Raw genomic sequence first — 18373 nt, forward strand, 5'->3', positions numbered from 1 at the left:
TAAACTTTCATCCTTCAGTTAATAAAAGGAGATGCAAATACACATCTTCCTGAGTTAGCCAGACCAGCACTACCCAACAGAGCACATAAAAATCTAACAATAAACAAGATTTTTACAGACGGAAGAACACTGGACTCTACCCAGTGATAATTTGGGATGAATGTGAAAAATGGAAAGCTTTTAATAAGATGAAATGAGTAAATGGGAAATCAGGCTTCTGCTGGTTGTTAGAAAGCCACTCACGAGCACCCATGAAGAATTCAGCAGAGGAAATACGCAAGAACAAAATGACAGAAAAACAATTTTAAAAGATAACGTATATAAAAGGGGATGTGCACAGCTAAAAAAATCAAAATTAGTTCTTAGAATGAAAACTGCACCTCAGATTACAGCCAATGGCCACGTGCATAAGGAATCATTTCCTAGGGCTGACTGAAACAGCCCCTGTTAAAATGATGGCTGATGGTGACTACATGGCCAGAAGATACCTGGCTTGATCCTGATTTCTGCCTGTCTTGCTCACTGTAATGGTTTTGAATGCTATGGATTTAAATTTCTTCACAGTAGCTTGTTTTGGGCTTTTTGGATTTTTTGCTTCTTGTTTGCTGTATCTAAAACAATCTGGTCACAATGCTGGACTGACCTGTGTGTAACTCTTAATGCCTTGTGTTTATATACAAACATGCCTAGAATCTCAACTAGGACTGCTTGAATGAACACCTACAGAGAAATGTTTTAATTTCTCCATAGGCCTAAACAAACCAATTCTTTTAAATTCAGTTATGCATGTTCCAAGCATAACTGGAATTATATATGTATTGAAAACTTTCACTATATTAACAGAATCACACAGGAGCCAAGCACTGACAGTATCATTAACGTTCCAAGTCTTCATGAATATTCTACTATTTTCATTTTTATATGAAAACTTTAAGAGGGTATATACAAAGCTACAGAAATGGCAGAATTCATATAATTAATAAATAATTAAAATAATCTTCTATTTAGTATAATCAAGCTTGCATCAGATCTTCAAGAACCTGTACTTTCAACAGCAATGATATCTGAAATGTTCCATTTTAAAAATTAAGCCCTGTGTGTCAATTACTGCAGTAAAGATCCTACTTACATTTTTGACTGTTACAAAACCAAATAATTAAACTGAGTATTTGTAAGAACTTAGCTGGAAAAACAAAACCAGCATCACAAAAGTTTGACTGGAAACCTGTAAGACTTTAGGACTTTATTACACCCTATAAAAAAAGCTGTCTACGCATACTGTCAGTTACCTCTCTGTATATAAGGTGGCTGTGTTCTACTAATACGCAATATAATAAAACACATTTTATTAAAAATATGGTGGTGTTTTATTAAAATGAAGTAATTTCTTAAAATCCAAGAACTGTCCTTACAAAATAGAGAAACTTCATCACCAGAAGATGAATACATGTAGTCTACATTTTACATTTCTGGCTAATGAGAGAAAAGTAAGATTTTGGCTAAATTAGCTCAAGTAAAAACACAATGAAACAACAGAATGCTGCAGCACAAGAATTTGCTTTCTGCCCTCTGCTCAAGGACTTGGGAACCTGGGAGTAAGAAAGGAGGTATGAAGCATTTACCTTCCAAAGTCAAGAACAGAAGCACTAGACCTACACAGAAGGAAGATTTACTACAGCGTTTGCCATAAGTAGAGAGGAGAAGCCATGATGACCTCCAGGAATGGGATTTTGCTGTTTACTAACTTCTCACCTCGGGATCTTCATATCTTTGATCAAAGATTCAGCTTGTTCACTGACGTAATGAGCTCTATACCAAAGACAACACAGACTAAGTACTACTCATCATCTTAAGTCAGGCAGTATCTTAAGAGAGCTCCCAGTTTAAAACGTGAAGTAACGGCATTTGGATGTTTAATACAAATATCAATAGCAAGTATTTGAAGATCCTAAGTTAAATGCACCCTTGTACCAACCAGATGCCTATCTGCCACAATTTGCCCTCCTAATTTGCACTGTGTGAATTCAGACAGGTCTCAAGGAGATGTAAACTGCTTTTAAGGATGTATTAGGTTACACTACTGAATTGCTTGGCTATACAATTGCAAAAACTGCAACAAGAGTTTCTGTCCTTTAAAGCCTCTCTGGACAGGGGACAGAACAGCGCAGAATCCTTATGTTTAACATATTCTAGTGAGAAGGTCAAAATCAGAATTATCCGCCTCCTGAATCTTTCTTGGTCCGTAAGAACGGAGCAGCGGGACATGACCCAGCCATGGGCACTCACAGCCCAGAGAGCCAAACGTGTCCTGGGCTGCATCCAAAGCAGCGTGGGCAGCAGGGGAGGGAGGGGATTCTGCCCCTCTGCTCTGCTCTGGTGAGACCCCACCTGGAACACTGCATCCAGCTTTGGGGTCCTCAGCACTGAACAGACCTGCTGGAATGAGGTCAGAGGAAAGCCATGAAGATGGCTGAAGGGCTGGAGTACCTCCTGAAGGAGGAAAGGCTGAGAGTTGCGATTGTTTGGCCTGAAGAAGAGATGGCTCTGATGATACCTTATTGCAGCCTTCCAGTATGTGAAGGGGGCCTAGAAGAAAGATGGGGACACATTTCTTAGCAGGACCTGTTACAACAGGATATGGGGTAATGATTTTAAAATGGAGAAGATTAGATATAAGAAAGAAGATTTTTTACACTGAGTGTGGTAAACACTAGCTCAGGTTGCCCAGGGGTGGTGGTTGCCCCATCCCTGGAAGTGTCCAAGAGCAGGTTGGATGGGGCTCAAAGCAACTTGATCTAGTTGAACATGTCCCCACTAATTGCAGGAGTTGTACAAGATGACCTTCAAAAGGTCCCATCCATATCAAACTATTTTATTATTTTATGACATTAGAGCACAGAAACATATTTTTTGTAATAGAAAGTGAACACAAACTCCAGCTTCCAGACAAGAGCAACAGAATTAAGTATTCAATTGTCATATGGTCTCTTGCATTTTCTGAGGCTCGTTCATTCTCAACAAACCCTTAAAATTCAACAGCAAAACTAGAAACCATGTTTCTGAATATTTCTACTTTACTCCGGGCAAAGATAAAGAAATAGGGTATAACAAGACTAAAATAATCATTCAGGATGTTGGCTTCAAGGGAAATACGCATATTATTTCAGCTGGGGCTATAGGAGAATAGGAAGAAGGATGGGAGAAAGCTACTGGCAATGTTTTTGCTATTGTGACATGAGTTGGTACCCTCCATGCAATTCATGGAAATCAGACAGGCTCTTCAAAAAACAGCAACAATATTTTACTTCTCTGAATACATCCCATGTTTACAACACGCAGCAAAACCTACATGTTTTTAAGTTGCATCCCAGAATCTTCCGTGGGAACAGCAGTAATTCCACTCTGTATCTGGAGACTCTTTCAGAATTACTTTCAGGGACCTAACAAACACTTCAGTGTGCTGATTCACAGCCAGTACTGCTCAACCTCAACTTAAAAGAGTTTGAAGAAGGGAGGTCTTTCAATTGAAGTAGGTCAGAAGTAGAGACATAAACCAAATTCTAACTCTGCAGAAAGACTTCACTGCAATTCTAAGCAATTCACATCCATGATATCTTTTCTTAGTTCGTAAAGACAATACTAAAACAATTTACACTTGCTTTTAAGGGTGAAAAAACTACAAATGCTCATATATAACTTGATAGTTATATGTTCATATATATGTTAAAAGTTTTCTTTACTAAGAAAGTACTTTTATGTTTTCAAACCACCCAGTAAAGGCATTACAATTGCTCCTGACCATCATGCAGTTTGGTAGGATTCTGTACCAGGAGAACACTGCTAAGACTCCAGATGACCATGTCTTTAACTTACACAGCATTAAACAGGTGATCATTAGATTTAAAAGGCTCAATTGTGTTAACACAGGGGTAATCACATCTTACAATCAATTATACTGTATATTAATTTTTTTTAAAATCTGTATTTCTCCTATATTTGGGACAGCAATACACTAATTAGAGACAGGCAGGCACATCACCAAGAGTACCTTGTCTGATTCACTCAAACTGTATCGTGGAAAGCAACTCTATGCTTTGACAAACTCCTAGAGTCTGTAGCCATGTACTCTTCTGTTGTGTAAAAATTACAACTCTAGCTTTCCTTCTTTTCTCCACCTTCAATCCTACCCTTTGTTTCCCAAAAAGGAACTATGTACAAAGTATATTTGCCAGAGAGAGAGACTTCAAAAGCCTAGTTATTATAAATAACATGTACCTCTTCCTTTACACCCACTTCACAACACATAAAAGCACTTCCTTCCTAGGCAAACAAACAGGACAGCTGAAAATCAGCTTTGTTAAACATGCTACCAACCTGTAGTGTCACTGATTGGTAAGTCTCTACAACACGATGAAATCAAGGCCAGTTGAAAAATGTTTTGTTAATGCATTAAATTTTGCCCTGTATGAATACCTGACATTACCACTGGTTTATCTCTACCTCCAGATTGTTTTTTGCAGTCCTCCTAGAGACCAGAAATGTTATGATTTTACAATATTAACATTATCCAATATAAAATACAAAGACTATTTCCACTCTTTCTTTGTATCTTTTTCTTTTACTGTATCTTTTTCTTTTACTCTTTTTTCCTTCTGAGTAAGACTACATTACTGCTTTATTATCCAATCCCAGATGATAGCAATTTTATAAGCAAGACTTAAAATCCCAATTTCTACTTAGGATGTAGCTACTCTGGAAGACTATTGTGGTTCATAAAGTTCCTTGGCAAGTGGCAACCATCTTTAAAAAAGGAAGGCAATAAATTTGTATTCATAATGCTGTAAAGCTCAGTAAATCCTATTTAAAAGTTACTTCTTAATTTTCTTTTTTTACAGCTGTTCTAGGTAATCTCACAGACCCTCTTAAGGGTTCAGTCCTAAGATGGGGGAAGGGACTTTTCACTAGATCCGGTTGCTTAATATCCCTTTGAACATGACCATAAACATTTCCAACAAGGAGTCACTCATATATAGGTAACCTGTTCCTGTGTTTCACCATATACATCATAAAAAATTTCTTCTGTATACTCAAACCTAACTGTACTCTCTTTCTGTTTAAGACAATTACCCCATGTACTGTCACTGAAGGCCTTGGAAAATAGCCTCTCTCTGTCTTTCTCATAAGCCCCACTTAAAAATTAAAAAGTTGTACTGCCTGGAGCCTCTTCTCCAGGCTGAACAACAACTCTCAGCCTTTTCTCATATGACAGGAGCTCCAGTCCTTTGGTCACTCATGGCCATCCTCTGGACCTATTCTCTTTCAGTTTGAAGCCATTTCCCCTTGTCCTGTCATTCATTATGAGCTTGTAAATAGTTCCTCTCCAGTTTCAAGTCCCCTTCAGGTACTGCAGGCCATAATTAGGTCACCCTGGAGCCTTCTCTCTCTCCAGGCTGAACAACCGCAGCTCCTGCAACCTCTGCTCATAGGAGAGGTGCTCCAGGCCTCGTATCGTCTTCACGGCCCTCCTTTGGACTCACTCCAACTGGTCTACATCATTCTTATGTTAGGGACCCCAGAGCTGGATGGTGTCTCACTGGAGTGGACTAGAGAGGCAATAACACCTCCCTCAACCTGCTGGTCATGCTGCTTTTGATGCAGCCCAGGATCTGCGAGCCTATCTGGGCTGTGAGTGTACCCTGATGGGTAACGCCGAGCTTCTCATTTGCCAACACCCCGGAGTCCTTCTTGTTGAGGCTGCTCTCAATCCATTCTTTGTCCAGGCTGTATTTGTGCTTGGAATTGCCCTGACACAGATGCACCACCTGGCACCTGGCTTTGTCAAACATCGCAAGGTATAAACCTCTCAATCTTCTCCAGGGTCCTGTGGATGGCACCCCTTCCCTCCAGCATGCTAATGGCAACACACAGCTTGGTGTCATCAGCAAACTTGCTGAGAGTGCACCCAATTCCCACTGTCCCTACCACTGAATAAGATGTTAAACAATGCTGCTCCCAATACTGACACCTGAGAAATTCCACTCATCACTGTCTCAATTTGGTCACTTAACCAAGTGTAACTTCGTACTGGATCTCTCCTTTGAAACCTGTAATTGTTACTTGAAAGGTAACTGTATTACCTTTGGAATCAGTACATGTTTCAAATAAGTGATAGCACATTTTAACACAGTCCCAGGTAAAATACAAGCTTGAAATTTTCCAAAGGGTGAAATCCTCCAGTATCAGTTGTTTCAATTTTTAATGAATCAGACAAGTATTTGAAAGCACCAGAATGGTCTATTCTATTGCTTGGGTATTTTAAAAATTAACTGAGCTTTCCCAATTACATTGTCAGTTGGTTGGTTTCTCAAGAATTTCATAAACACTCCAATTCACAATGGTTGGTGATAAAAAATATGTTGTTTTCCCCACAAAGGTCACTGGTTAATAACTTTTGACACAACACAAAATAGTAAGGTCAGATCTGTACTGCTAAATTTACATTTGTTTTTTCAATCCATGATCTTCTAGAACAAAAGCAAATTTTCTTTTAAAACAAGAATGACATTTTCAAGTTGTATTCCAGAATCTTCTGTGGGAAAATAATTAACATCTGCAGAAAATCATTTACATATTTAAAAAGTCAATAAAATAAGAACACTTTTTATCCATTAAAAGCAAAGAAAAGCACCATAAAGAACACCTCACCTGCATCAGCTCTGGACCGCTGACCTGGTGATTTTCCAAATGGGGTCTTCATTCATCTGTGTTTAAGTGAGCAGCAAAGCTGCTGGACTAGGGTGAAAATCCAGTTCGTTTCAACTTCCAGGATATCTTATTAGTCTTAGGATGAGACAACCACTTATAATCCACCATTCAATCAAGAACTTCTCCTTCCTCAAATGTAGAAGATGCACTTTCAATTACAGTACTCTGAAAAACAAAACAGGTGGAGTGTAAGTAGCGTGAAACAAAAATATTCTATCTTAACCAAGTCTCACTTTAATGCTTGTTTTCATACGCAATAGGATATTCCTTCACATTCTGTTATTCTGAAAACATTCAGCAGTATATGGCCAAACAAACACAAGGGCTGCTACTTTTATGTCCTAGTTACAGTAAAGTTCCACCACATCACTATGTCAATTACATAGAGAAAAAAGCTTCTTAAAAACCATTGAGCTTAACATACGGGAGAATGACTACTAACTTAGAAGAAACTGTACTACCTTTACCAGGGTAAAGCACAAATCAACTCTTTCCATTGGTTAGAAATAATGTGCTCCCACTCACATAGCAGAATAACTTTGCTTCACAGAAGTTTAAAAAAGCCTTGTTGAAAAAAATGCAACACGAAAGGTTTTAAAAATACTGATTCCACTGCAATGACTGCTCAAGCCAGCAATTTGTTGAGTAGGTCGACAGTTCACAGATCTGATGATTCATAAATCTGTTTAAGTTTCTGGCAATTCTCTCTACCTAAGCTCATCAAATTCCTAAAGCATTTTGTCATCACATTCCTCTAGATGAGGGAGGCAACTGAGAACAACCTTTTAATGCCCTTTTCAAGAATTAATTACAGAAATTTTTGACCGTGTGAAAAAAATCAAAGCATTATAGGTGAACTTATTTCAGAGTAACATTTTTGGGCCAGACACATTTGTTCACTACTTCAGTGTTGCCCACAACTAAGGCAAGTGAGATCAGATAATTTCCTTAAGAAATGTCACTGCTCACCTGTGAGAGAGACATGGCCTCTCTATTCTGTGAGACAGCACTGTCTTCTCTCTTTTACTTCAGTTTTGGAAGCTGTTGTCAATTTTCATACAGGGGTTAAAACCAGAAGAATGCCCTTAACTAGTGATCCAGCAGAGGAAAAATTGTAGCTTAAGCTTGTCCCTTACTGAATAAGGGAACATACAGGTTTTAGCATACCTTGAGGTATGGTAAAACTGTTACACAGAAAAATGCATTTACATCTAACACTTGAAAATTCTTTCATGAATTGTACCCATTGACTTCTAGGAACAATACAGCAACTAAGAGCAATACACCTAGGAAAAAGTGGCAACAGGGAGACAAACATTCAGTCATCTGCAGTTTTTAGAAAGAACTAACTTAAGACATTCACAGTCAGGAATTCTTAAGAACTTATGAAATTAAAAAAAATATTTACAGAAACTTACTAGTTTTTCTACATTTCATCTCTTCCTGAAATTTACCAGTATATACCCAACAGTGCTAAATGATACCAGGGCAACCATATTCAACAATATTCTAATAGGAAGCAATTAGCTTGCTTAACTACTTTACTGGAAACAGCATAAGGATGATCTTTTTCTACGGAACTCAGACTCATTTTCCTATGGATTAAAACACATTAATACAGAAGCATCACAGATTATGAAAAACCAACTCTGAATTCTTAGCACTGCTGTAATATACTACTATACTCAGTCTCACAGGTACAGCACAAACATTCAAGAGATCAACTATTTTCCTCCAGAAAAGCTATTAGTTCAGAAGTAACTGTAATCTTGTATTATATCTTCTGATCTAAAAAAACCCACAAAACTAAACAAAAAATCCCTCCAAAACATAAACCGAACCATCATCACCACCTCCACAAATACACAAAATGGGAAAATTCTTCAAATTTAGAAAATAATACACCCTTTTACAATAAGCTGTTGAACTGCTATTCATGTAACACCTGTATTATACACTTCCCCCTCCCAGGATTTCCAATTCATAGTAAAAATAAAAAGTACTAGGTATTTTGATTGCATTGCTTATGTAGTTGTGTACAAAAATAATTAAGACATCACAAAATATATTGTTTTCTACCAGTTAATTTTTCATAATAGAATATCCCCAATCATTACTATGCCCCAAATTTGAAATCATGCTTCAGAAACAGAAAATTTATTTCTAATCCTTTTAAAGTTACAATTTGTTTGCTAGCACTTAATAATAAAGTGCTTCACTGTGCTCTCTGAAGCTATGGATGGACACAAGGCTACTGAAGTTAAAACCCGATCCAGCAGTGTAAACTGACTTTCTAGAAACTAAGCCAGTAACTGTTACTAGTTCAAAACCTTACTGAAGAATTAAGTTGTGCTTTCCTAAAACCAGCATTCTGAATTCAATTTACATATCAGTTGCATAGTGACAGTTCTGAAGATAATAATAAGGAGGCATAGAACCTGATTTTCTGAAAATAAATTGATATACTTTAAGAACACTTTGAATTTTTAAAAATATGTAAATAAGTCTTACTTACTTGATTAAAAATACACCAATCCCTGTAAAATTTAGGGTTCTTAAATGTGATAAATGACAAAACATCAGACTTAATGCCATTATGCAAATATCTTGATCTCCTAATATGGAAAATCATCAAGAAAAAAACCTGACTCACAAAATGAAAACTCTTCTATTTCAAGTCCCAAGAAATGTCATGTTTCATATAAAGGTAGGAAACACAAAATCAAAACATGCATCTGATGCACTCAGAGTTGCAATAAGCTGTTAAGAAAGAGCAGATACTTCTTGTTTGGCTATACGTAAGATGACCTATGAAACAATCAACTTTTTAGAGGTTTTCTGTTGATAGCAGCCGATACAGTAAATCCAACATAAGTAGGGGTTTTTTGGATACAAAGTGACACATCCAAAGCAAGCTAGACTAGTACAGACTGCCAGTAACTTTCAGAAGAGAAGTGCCACTGCCTACTTGTCAGACACCCATTTCCCCAACACCCAACAGCACAGGTCACCATCAGTGCAGCTGCAGGTTTCACTTAAAAAACAGACAAGTTTTGACTTGTGAGCTGCTACTCACCAGCCCACATGTGCTGCTCATCTGCTTTTACAAGCCTTTCCACACAAAAGTATACTTTAGGAAAAAAAAAAAAAAAGTGGAAATTAGATGACTCCTTTGTCTGATAGTGGCCTAATTATTGTGGAGTGTTTCAGAGACTATTAAGTGTTATAAAAACACTAGCATTACAAACTGTCAATCATACCAGTTTTATATGAGAATAGTAGAATCATTCTATCAAAACAGGCAGAAAGACATGACAAAAAGACAGAAAAAGTAAAGTGATGAAAAAATAATTTTTGCAGTATAAAGGGAAATGATGGAAAAAACATCTTTCAGTTTTCACTGTGAAACATCTTAACCCTCTCTATAAACTTAGTTGTTTAGAAACATTAAAATGTTGTATGAGCTTTTAACTCCATGAAAATAAAAGTAACCACCTGAGATAATTCTCTAGCATAAATTTAGCTAACATTCATGTCTCTATTTCCATAAAACTGCATGCATTTCACTGCAACACACAGCACAATGTTGTTTACAGCATTTTTGTGAAAGCTTCATGGTTCTACTATCCACTGAAGAGGGATGTGAGCAGCACAAAACTAGTGATAATTAAAGCTGACACCAAGCCCACAATTTTAAGTGCCTAACTCCTAAACAGTGTATTTAAATTTTACCATCGTGAACACAGAAGGAAGTAATTTGCTGAGGAAATGCTTTATAGGTAAAAGTTTGGAAGCAGAGGAAGGGTAATGGCATGTGTTGCTTGTATTCGGATTGTACAGTTTCTGACAAAAGTGGCAGTCTCACCTTCTCAGGTCTGTTCCAGCTGTCAGAGCCACCAGTGATTAGGCCTTCTGGCACCACCTGGTGGGCTTCAACATTTTTACTTCACTATCTACAACACTTCTCCTGCAGGCAACTCACTGAGAACTTCCACTGCTAGATGCTCAGGGGAGGACCAGCACTTCACAAGAATGTTCTGGGGAAGGAGTCATTCTAAACTGAAATGCAACAACTAGCTTCCTTGGTAAGTAACATTGTGATTTCCGTAACACAGCTCAGAGCTACTGGTACATGTTTCAGGTGGAGCAGTAGCATAGTTTGTTCCAGCACTAACAAGTTGGATGAAGCATGTCTGTTATTTAGACTCCCTAATCCTTATTATACGAGCAGAAAGGATCATTCTATGCAAGTCTTCTGCACCTGCCTTCCCAAAGATATCTCTAAATAATGGAGGGAATAAAAATACGCCAGTTTTATCTTGTTACTGTTTTTTTCCTTCCCTAATAAAAAACTCCAAATGCTTTCCTGTGGTTCAAGAATTCAGCAGCTCAAATTCCAAATTTGTTTTGAAATATTCTACCAGCTTAACCAGAATATTAGTTATTAGGAACTTCTTTTATTTTATACTAGGATTTTTGTAGGTAATAAGATCTGATGTCTGAGAAGAAAGTACAGTTACAGTACATGAAGTCTGAAGATAAAAGTGATTTGCAGCTGATAACCATGGAAAAAATACATTTCAGAATCATGTCTATGACCTGGAAGACCCCAAACCAGGGTATAACTACCTCTCCACTACGACGGCCTCTGAAGTTTCGTCTCTGCCCAGAGAGGTGCTATCTACAATTGTACAGAAACAAGCAGCACTGACACACAACTGTGTGTGCACATACATAAAGACACATGTACCATTGCACAGGTACTGGCTGTATGGGGCTTTGACCTGGTCTACAGAAAGAAGTCCCTGCCCATGGCAGGGCAGTTAGACAAGATGTTCTTTAAAGGCCCCTTCCAACACGAACCACTCATGACAGAAATAAACTCACAGAATTTGAAGTTAACTCCATATTACAATGCCACAGTGATGAAACTGTAGCAGAAGCCTAGAAGAATCTGAAATTTGTGCAAACTGTGTTTAGTTGACAAGATGTCTTCAAAATTCAAGAAGCAGCACACTGCAATTTCTAATTATTTACTAAAATATTTTAGCATAAACAAGTGGGCAAGTTATTTACCATAATGAAAAACAATATTAAAAGGTTTGCTAGTAAGTTCTTGTGGTTGTAGGGAGGGGGTGGAGCTCAGAACTGATGGGCATGGCTTATATTGCTATTCTACAGTGCCTACATCATCACTGTGGGGAACAGCCTTGGGGGAAAGAAAAGATGAGTAATCCCCAGAAATGACACCATTTTGTTCACCTCTCTTCCTCAGAGAGGTTGCTGGGATCAGCTGAGTGGACCCTGCCCTCTCTTGCCACTCCTCATCCATTCCTGTCCCTCAGGAGCGTGCAGCTCTGGGTGGTGAACACAGCTGAGCCCAGTGGAATGGTGAAAAGCTGTGGTGCTGCTGGGAACCGAACCCTAGCAGAGTGAAAAGGGCAAAAGCAGTGGTGCTGGGGTGGGAAACAGCCATGGGGAACAAAGCAGTGGCAGCGGTATGATGTGAATGATCTTGCTTTCAGGGGACTGTCACTGTTTTCTGTTGTCTCAGGCTTGAGGGACAGGGAGAGCCAACTATGGGGAGTGCCTGCCATCTTGTCTTTGTCTGAGGAAACCACATGGTACTGCAGGGAGTGCCTGCCATCGTCTTTGTCCTGGCTGCCACACAGAACTACATGGAGGTGGTGCACACCCATTTTTGTGTATAAAGCACCTTCTCTTCTAGTACATTTTTGTTATTAATATTGCTGCCATTACTGTGCATTTCTTATTCCACTGCTGTTTGCTTTCACTAAATTGTAACCTCAACCCATAGTCTCTTCCTTGGTCAGGAGGAAGGGGAGAGGCTTATTTGGAGTTTAATTTGTGGCTGGTGTCAAACCACCACATTCAGCTGGTGCCTATGGTGAGCCATGAAAGGGGTAAAGACAACTTTGATCTAAAAACCTGCGTATTAGGTACAGAACTCCCTAGCTACAGCTGCTCTATCTGTTCATGGAGGGGTGATATTTAACCCTGTATATATTCCCATACATGCTCCTCATGATGCTATTTTTTCAGAGTAGGGAGAAGGATCAGGATTGCTGTGTTGCTGTAATGTGTGGTATCAGTTTATGACATGACAACATCCGTGGCAATGAGGGTCATTTGGGATGTTGTGTTCAGTGCTGTTCAGCCATCGTGGCCGTGGCTGCTACCTCTGAGGATTCATTAATAACAGTACCCATCCTGTAGGGAGGCCAGGAGACAATGATTTTTCTCAGCCTTTCAACCCCTTTCTCCTCCTTCGGGTCTGCTACAACAGTTTTTGAGAATCTTGAATTCCATCTGGATGTTAAAGAAAGTGTATTCCAATTGCAGTGTCTGCCAAATTTCTTCAATACAGTCTAGAATAAATGAAATTTAGAATAAGAAGTCTACGCCATGTTTCAAGTCAGGATAGAGACATCCAGGGAAGTTGTTCAGAGAACTGCCCTGGAGCTGAACAGTCATGAGTAGTATAGTATGGGGCAGAAAATGAGCCAGCTTTTAAAGGAGTATGCTGTTCCAGTGGTTTAGAAGTTCATCCCTGAAAAATACAGGACCTTGATACAAGTGGCAAAATATTTGAAAGAAAAATGCTGTGACAGCTCCAGAGAGGCACGAAGTTATGCAACATGCTGGGCCCTGGCTACTACTAATCAGACACTGCACAGCACTTTCAGGGGGAGGAGAGGAAAGCAGACCAACAGGCACCAAGGCCACTCAAAGTGCAGCTGAACCAGAGAAAAAACCCATGCCAGTAGGAGTTGCTGTTCTGAAGAAAAAATTCAAGAACAAATCAATTAGCATAGTGAGGGATGAAGAAGAAACAGGACCCTCAAAACCAGAGGAAGAGACACGGCCAGACATAATCACCTGATCCCTATCCATGGGTGAGCTCTGAGATGCACAAAAAGATTACAGCTACCACCCTGGTGAGCCCCTACTGACCTGGCTGCTTGCTGCTAGGATATCATGGCAAATGGTGCAACACTAGGCCCAGTGAAGCCAAGCAATTAGGATCCCTGTCCTAGGATGCAGGCATTGACCAGGAGATTTAGAAAAGACCAGAAACTCTCAGCCTCTGGAAGTAACTCCTGTCAAGTCTGATAGAGAGGAATCTCTGCATGGATGCATCTTTTAGTACATCAACACAAGTGGAACACCATGGACACAAGGCATCCAGTACTTCGGAGAATTAGTTGTGCTGAAGGTAATCTGTAAGGATTCAAATAATAAGTAGTCCCCTATAAATAGAGATGACATCCAGTGTACACAAAACATGTGGCAGAAGTTCCTACAGAGCGTGCTGGGGTCACATGCCAACTCACTGGCAGAGAAGTCATATAAGGAAGGAGAAAAAAAAGTGAACAATTTGGCTAACAAACTCCAGCTATATGAAGATACTATCTCCATCCCAATACAGGCCTGCATCTCATCTGTGAAATGACTGTCCAAGGACTTAACAGCAATTTAACAGGGAAATTAAAAGAGGACCAACAATTTAAAAAGGACTACCAAAAGTTTAAGGAGGAAATGTCCCATGCCCTGCCAGTACATGTAAGAGTTTCTGCTATTAGGGAGCAGGTGCTCCCCAGCTTGAGAGAGAGGGTACACACCACAAGGTAATCTGTGGTTCTACCTGCATGACAACTGAGAATACATAAGGAAGTGTGATGGAAAACCCATCTCTGCTGTAGCAGCACAGGTACCTGTGTTGAGGGGAAGGATAACCACCACATGAAACTCTGGGAAAAAATACTGCCCCGTTTCCCTTGGGCAAGTCCTCAGAGAGATTAAAAAGGCTGATGTTATTTCTGATCCTCCTGAAGGGACCTCCAGGTCATATTTACAAGAAATAACAATGACCAGACCTAGAGACGCCCTGCCTCTAAACAGGAGGCAGGGAAAGGAATAATCAGGTCTACTGGAATGTGGATCTGATGGCCTGGCACACCAGACCCATAAGAATATAAGGCTTTAGTTGGCATCAACACACCATGTACCCTGATGCCACCAAGATATATAGAGGCGGAATCCATCTCTATTTCTGGGGTGACAGGGGGATCCCAACAGCTGACTCTACTGAAAGCTGAGGTGAGCATGACTGGAAACAAATGGCAAAAACATTCCCTTAGTGTTGCAGAGCAGAATGAGTTAAATGACATGCAGGAACACGCATTCTCATGGACTAAGAATTGCTTCAGAAAAGGTACAACACCTTTCCACCCTGGCAGTACCTGGGATGGTGCATCACAGAGCAAACCGCGAGACCTCAAGCTATCAGCTTGCAAACACAGGTCAACACGTTGAATGACCTGCAAAAGTAGTTAGGTACCTGTCAACTGGGTATGGCCTCCGCTTGGCATCACCAATGAAGACCTTCAACCACTGTTTGAGTTACTAAAAGGTGACACCCATATTGCATTACCCTGGACTCTTACACCTGAGGGGCATATGGCCCTACAACATGTGGCATCAGCAATTGCTGCATGCCAAGTGGCTCGCTGTGATCCAGAATTACCTATTTTGACTATTATTTTGAACCCCAGCCAACAACCGCATGGACTGTTGTTTCAGTGGGATGACCATCTGACTGATCCCCTACTAGTTCTGGAGTGCCTGTTTCTTCCTCATGCAATGTCTAAGACTGTCATCGTGCAATATGAGATGTTTGCACAATTAATAATGAAAGTACAGAAGCACTCCTGTGCCCTTGCAGGACAGGAACCCATGGCAATTTTTGTCCCTTGTACTGCTACATACCTACTATAGCTTCAACCAACTGCTGAAATTTTTCAGATTGCCCCGGCTGCTCTCCTTGGGCAGGTTTTAGTGCATTCACCAGCACACAAATTATTTGTCACAGGATTTGTTCCCGTGCTTAAACTCAAGCACTCTGAAGCACCATTTTCAGCCCTAACAGTTTTTTCCGATGGATGAAGAAAGACACAGAAGTCTGGTTTAGTTTGGCAAAACCCGACTACAGGCCAATGGGATTCAGATATCTCAACTGTCCCTGGGTCCCCTCAAGTTGTTGAACTCACTGCAGCTGTAAGAGCTTCCTGGAAATGGCCAGAATCCTTCAATCTGGTTACAGACTCTGCATACCTTGCAGGTCTCGTAGAAAGAGCAGAAGCCTCTCTTTTACACAACCCTACCAACCCTATGTTGGCAGAACATTTATGCGAGCTGATTCGCTTATTAGATCAATGGGTCTCTCCATATTTTATTACTCATACTCGGTCACACACCACTCTTCCTGGAGAATTGGCAGAAGGCAATTGGCAAGCTAACCTGCTCACCACCTGTTGTGATAGACCCCAATACATACGAACAGGCAGGCCTTAGTCATGCTTTCTTTCATCAAAATGCAAAAGCACTGCAAAAAGACCTTTGCTTTAACTCAGCGCCAAGCTCAAGATATTATTGCTTTTTTGCCCAGATTGCCAGCGCCATAATTTTGCCTCTGTGACAACAGGAGTCAACCCCAGAGGCCTACTAAGCCTGGATATTTGACAAACTGATGTTACACACTTTCCTGAGTTTGGTCGCATGAAGTATGTGCATGTGTCTGTTGACACATTTTCTGGAGCAGTTCATGCTTCCTGCCATACAGGCGAGGCCTCCTGGGACATTTGTCATCACTTTTTACAGGCATTTGCGGCTTTGGGGGTGCCTGGACAAGTAAAAACTGATAATGGCCCTGCTTACATTTCTCAGAAGCTACACTCCTCCTTTCAACGATGGGGTCTTTCACGTCACGGGCATTCCTCATTCGCCAATAGGTCAGGCCATTGTAGAGCACACCCACACTACTTTGAAAACCTTACTGCTGCAACAGAAAGAGGGAATGCTCAGGGAAACGCCACGGAATCATTTAGCCAAAGCTTTAAATGTTTACAACTTTTATGGAGACAACCCTATAACACCTATAGTAAAGCATATTACAGCTATGAAGGAATGCATAGATACTGTAGAAAAAGCCCAGGTTCTTCTCGAGGATCCAGAAAGTAACCAAATATGAGGTCCTTATGCCCTGATAACCTGGGGAAGAGGTTATGCTTGTGTTTCCATAGGAATGGGACTCCACTGGATACCAGCTTGACTGGTGAAGCCTTATAATCCTTGTGCTGCCTCAGCGTCGTCAACTCCCAAATCTCCCAGACCCTTGGTTTCCTGTGGACCTTAGCACTTACTGTGAAAGATATGGGTACACTGACCTGTAACTAGCACACCATCTTGAGAAGGAACAAGATGACATCAGATGGGTTCAGGGAGAATGTGAAGAGCAGTATCTACAATTAGAAAATAATCCTATTCTGTGTTTAGAGTGTGCCGATCCTAGTCATCAGGCGTGGGCATTTTGTGAAGGCACCAGCTGTCATAAAAGGTGGTTTTGCAAGGCACAGCGTCGCTGAGCAAAGTGCCCTAGATGTGATCCCCTGTGCTATTCCTTTGGGAATTGTATAGCGCTCTGTGTGTGGGTGGAAATATGGTCTACTCCCACACCAGTATGTGTGGGAAAGGGACTGGTGCCCCAAATGTGATGGGCCCTTCCTTTTGCTAATTTTATGCTTAAAGGAGGAGGGTGCTTGGGGAGAGGCTACCATCCCCCCATCACCACGAGGTAATGTGTGGCTCACTCTTGCTAAGGCTTTGAACCAATCAGCACTATGCTTATCAATGGCCACACCCCAGGCACCCTTCCATAGATGTCTAGTAGGAATTCCTGTAGATGACCCACAGTGATCATGACAAAAGCCCATGGTAGGGAGCCCCACATATCCTGCAATACCTCCATGGTATCATGTATGGATAATTTCGATACTTGGGACCTTTTTACCCCTTTGGGATCATTTACCCCTTGCCCCTTCAGAACAACAGGAACTTGAAATTCTGGGATTGATTAAGGCAGATGTCTGCATATACTTCAACTACAGACAATTAGGGAAGAAGTATAATAGTGACCCCTACTACAAGATGACTCTGGATGTTTCCCCAAGTCAATTGTTACACCACAGTAGCTCTCTGCGGTGCAATCAAACTGTAATATCCAATGGCTCAGTGTACTATGCACCCTCAGATTCTCTCCCATGTAAACTGCCTCGAGGGATATTTTTGGTTTGTGGTGATGTGCTTGGCCTGCTTTGCCTTCGTGAGTGATCAGCAGACCTTGCACTATTGGCTGCCTCACAATGTTAACTCCTAATCTAACCATGATTATAAATCATACACATAAGGCAGACTGGGACCAACAGAGGCGTGCACTTCATGAATTTACCAAAGATTTGTGACCCAAATGCACAGTTTTGGAATCCCCCACTTGTTGGGACTGCTTCATTTCTTGTTCCAGGTGTTGCAGCAGCCAAAGCCCTTACAACCTTGCAAAAGCTTGGCTGTTGGCTGACCCAGAAACTAATGCAACTTCCACTGCTCTTTCTGGTGTTTTGGCAGATGTTGATTCTGTACACCATGCTACTTTGCAAAATTGTGCTGCCATTGATTTTTTGTTGTTAGCCCATCGTCATGGATATCTGGATTATTGAAGGAATGTGCTGTATGAATTTATCTTATGATTCTC

The 18373-nt window shown here is 40.5% G+C and overlaps 1 protein-coding gene across 3 annotated transcripts in view; it reads right to left on the reverse strand.

Annotated features, from left to right (window-relative positions):
* The window catches only part of SPIN1 (spindlin 1), a 74617-nt gene that overhangs the window by 14993 nt on the left and 41251 nt on the right, over positions 1-18373 (reverse strand). For all 3 annotated transcript variants that reach the window (XM_042033691.1, XM_042033693.1, XM_042033692.1), the window contains exon 2: positions 6706-6930. In XM_042033691.1, the coding sequence (XP_041889625.1) occupies positions 6706-6757 (52 nt within the window). In that variant the 5' untranslated portion in view covers positions 6758-6930. The remainder of the gene's footprint in view (positions 1-6705; positions 6931-18373) is intronic.

This window comes from Corvus kubaryi, unplaced genomic scaffold (assembly GCF_017639235.1).
Source record: "Corvus kubaryi isolate FWS band 111438036 unplaced genomic scaffold, C.kubaryi_AGA036_p1.0 37357, whole genome shotgun sequence".
Lineage (NCBI taxonomy): Eukaryota > Metazoa > Chordata > Aves > Passeriformes > Corvidae > Corvus > Corvus kubaryi.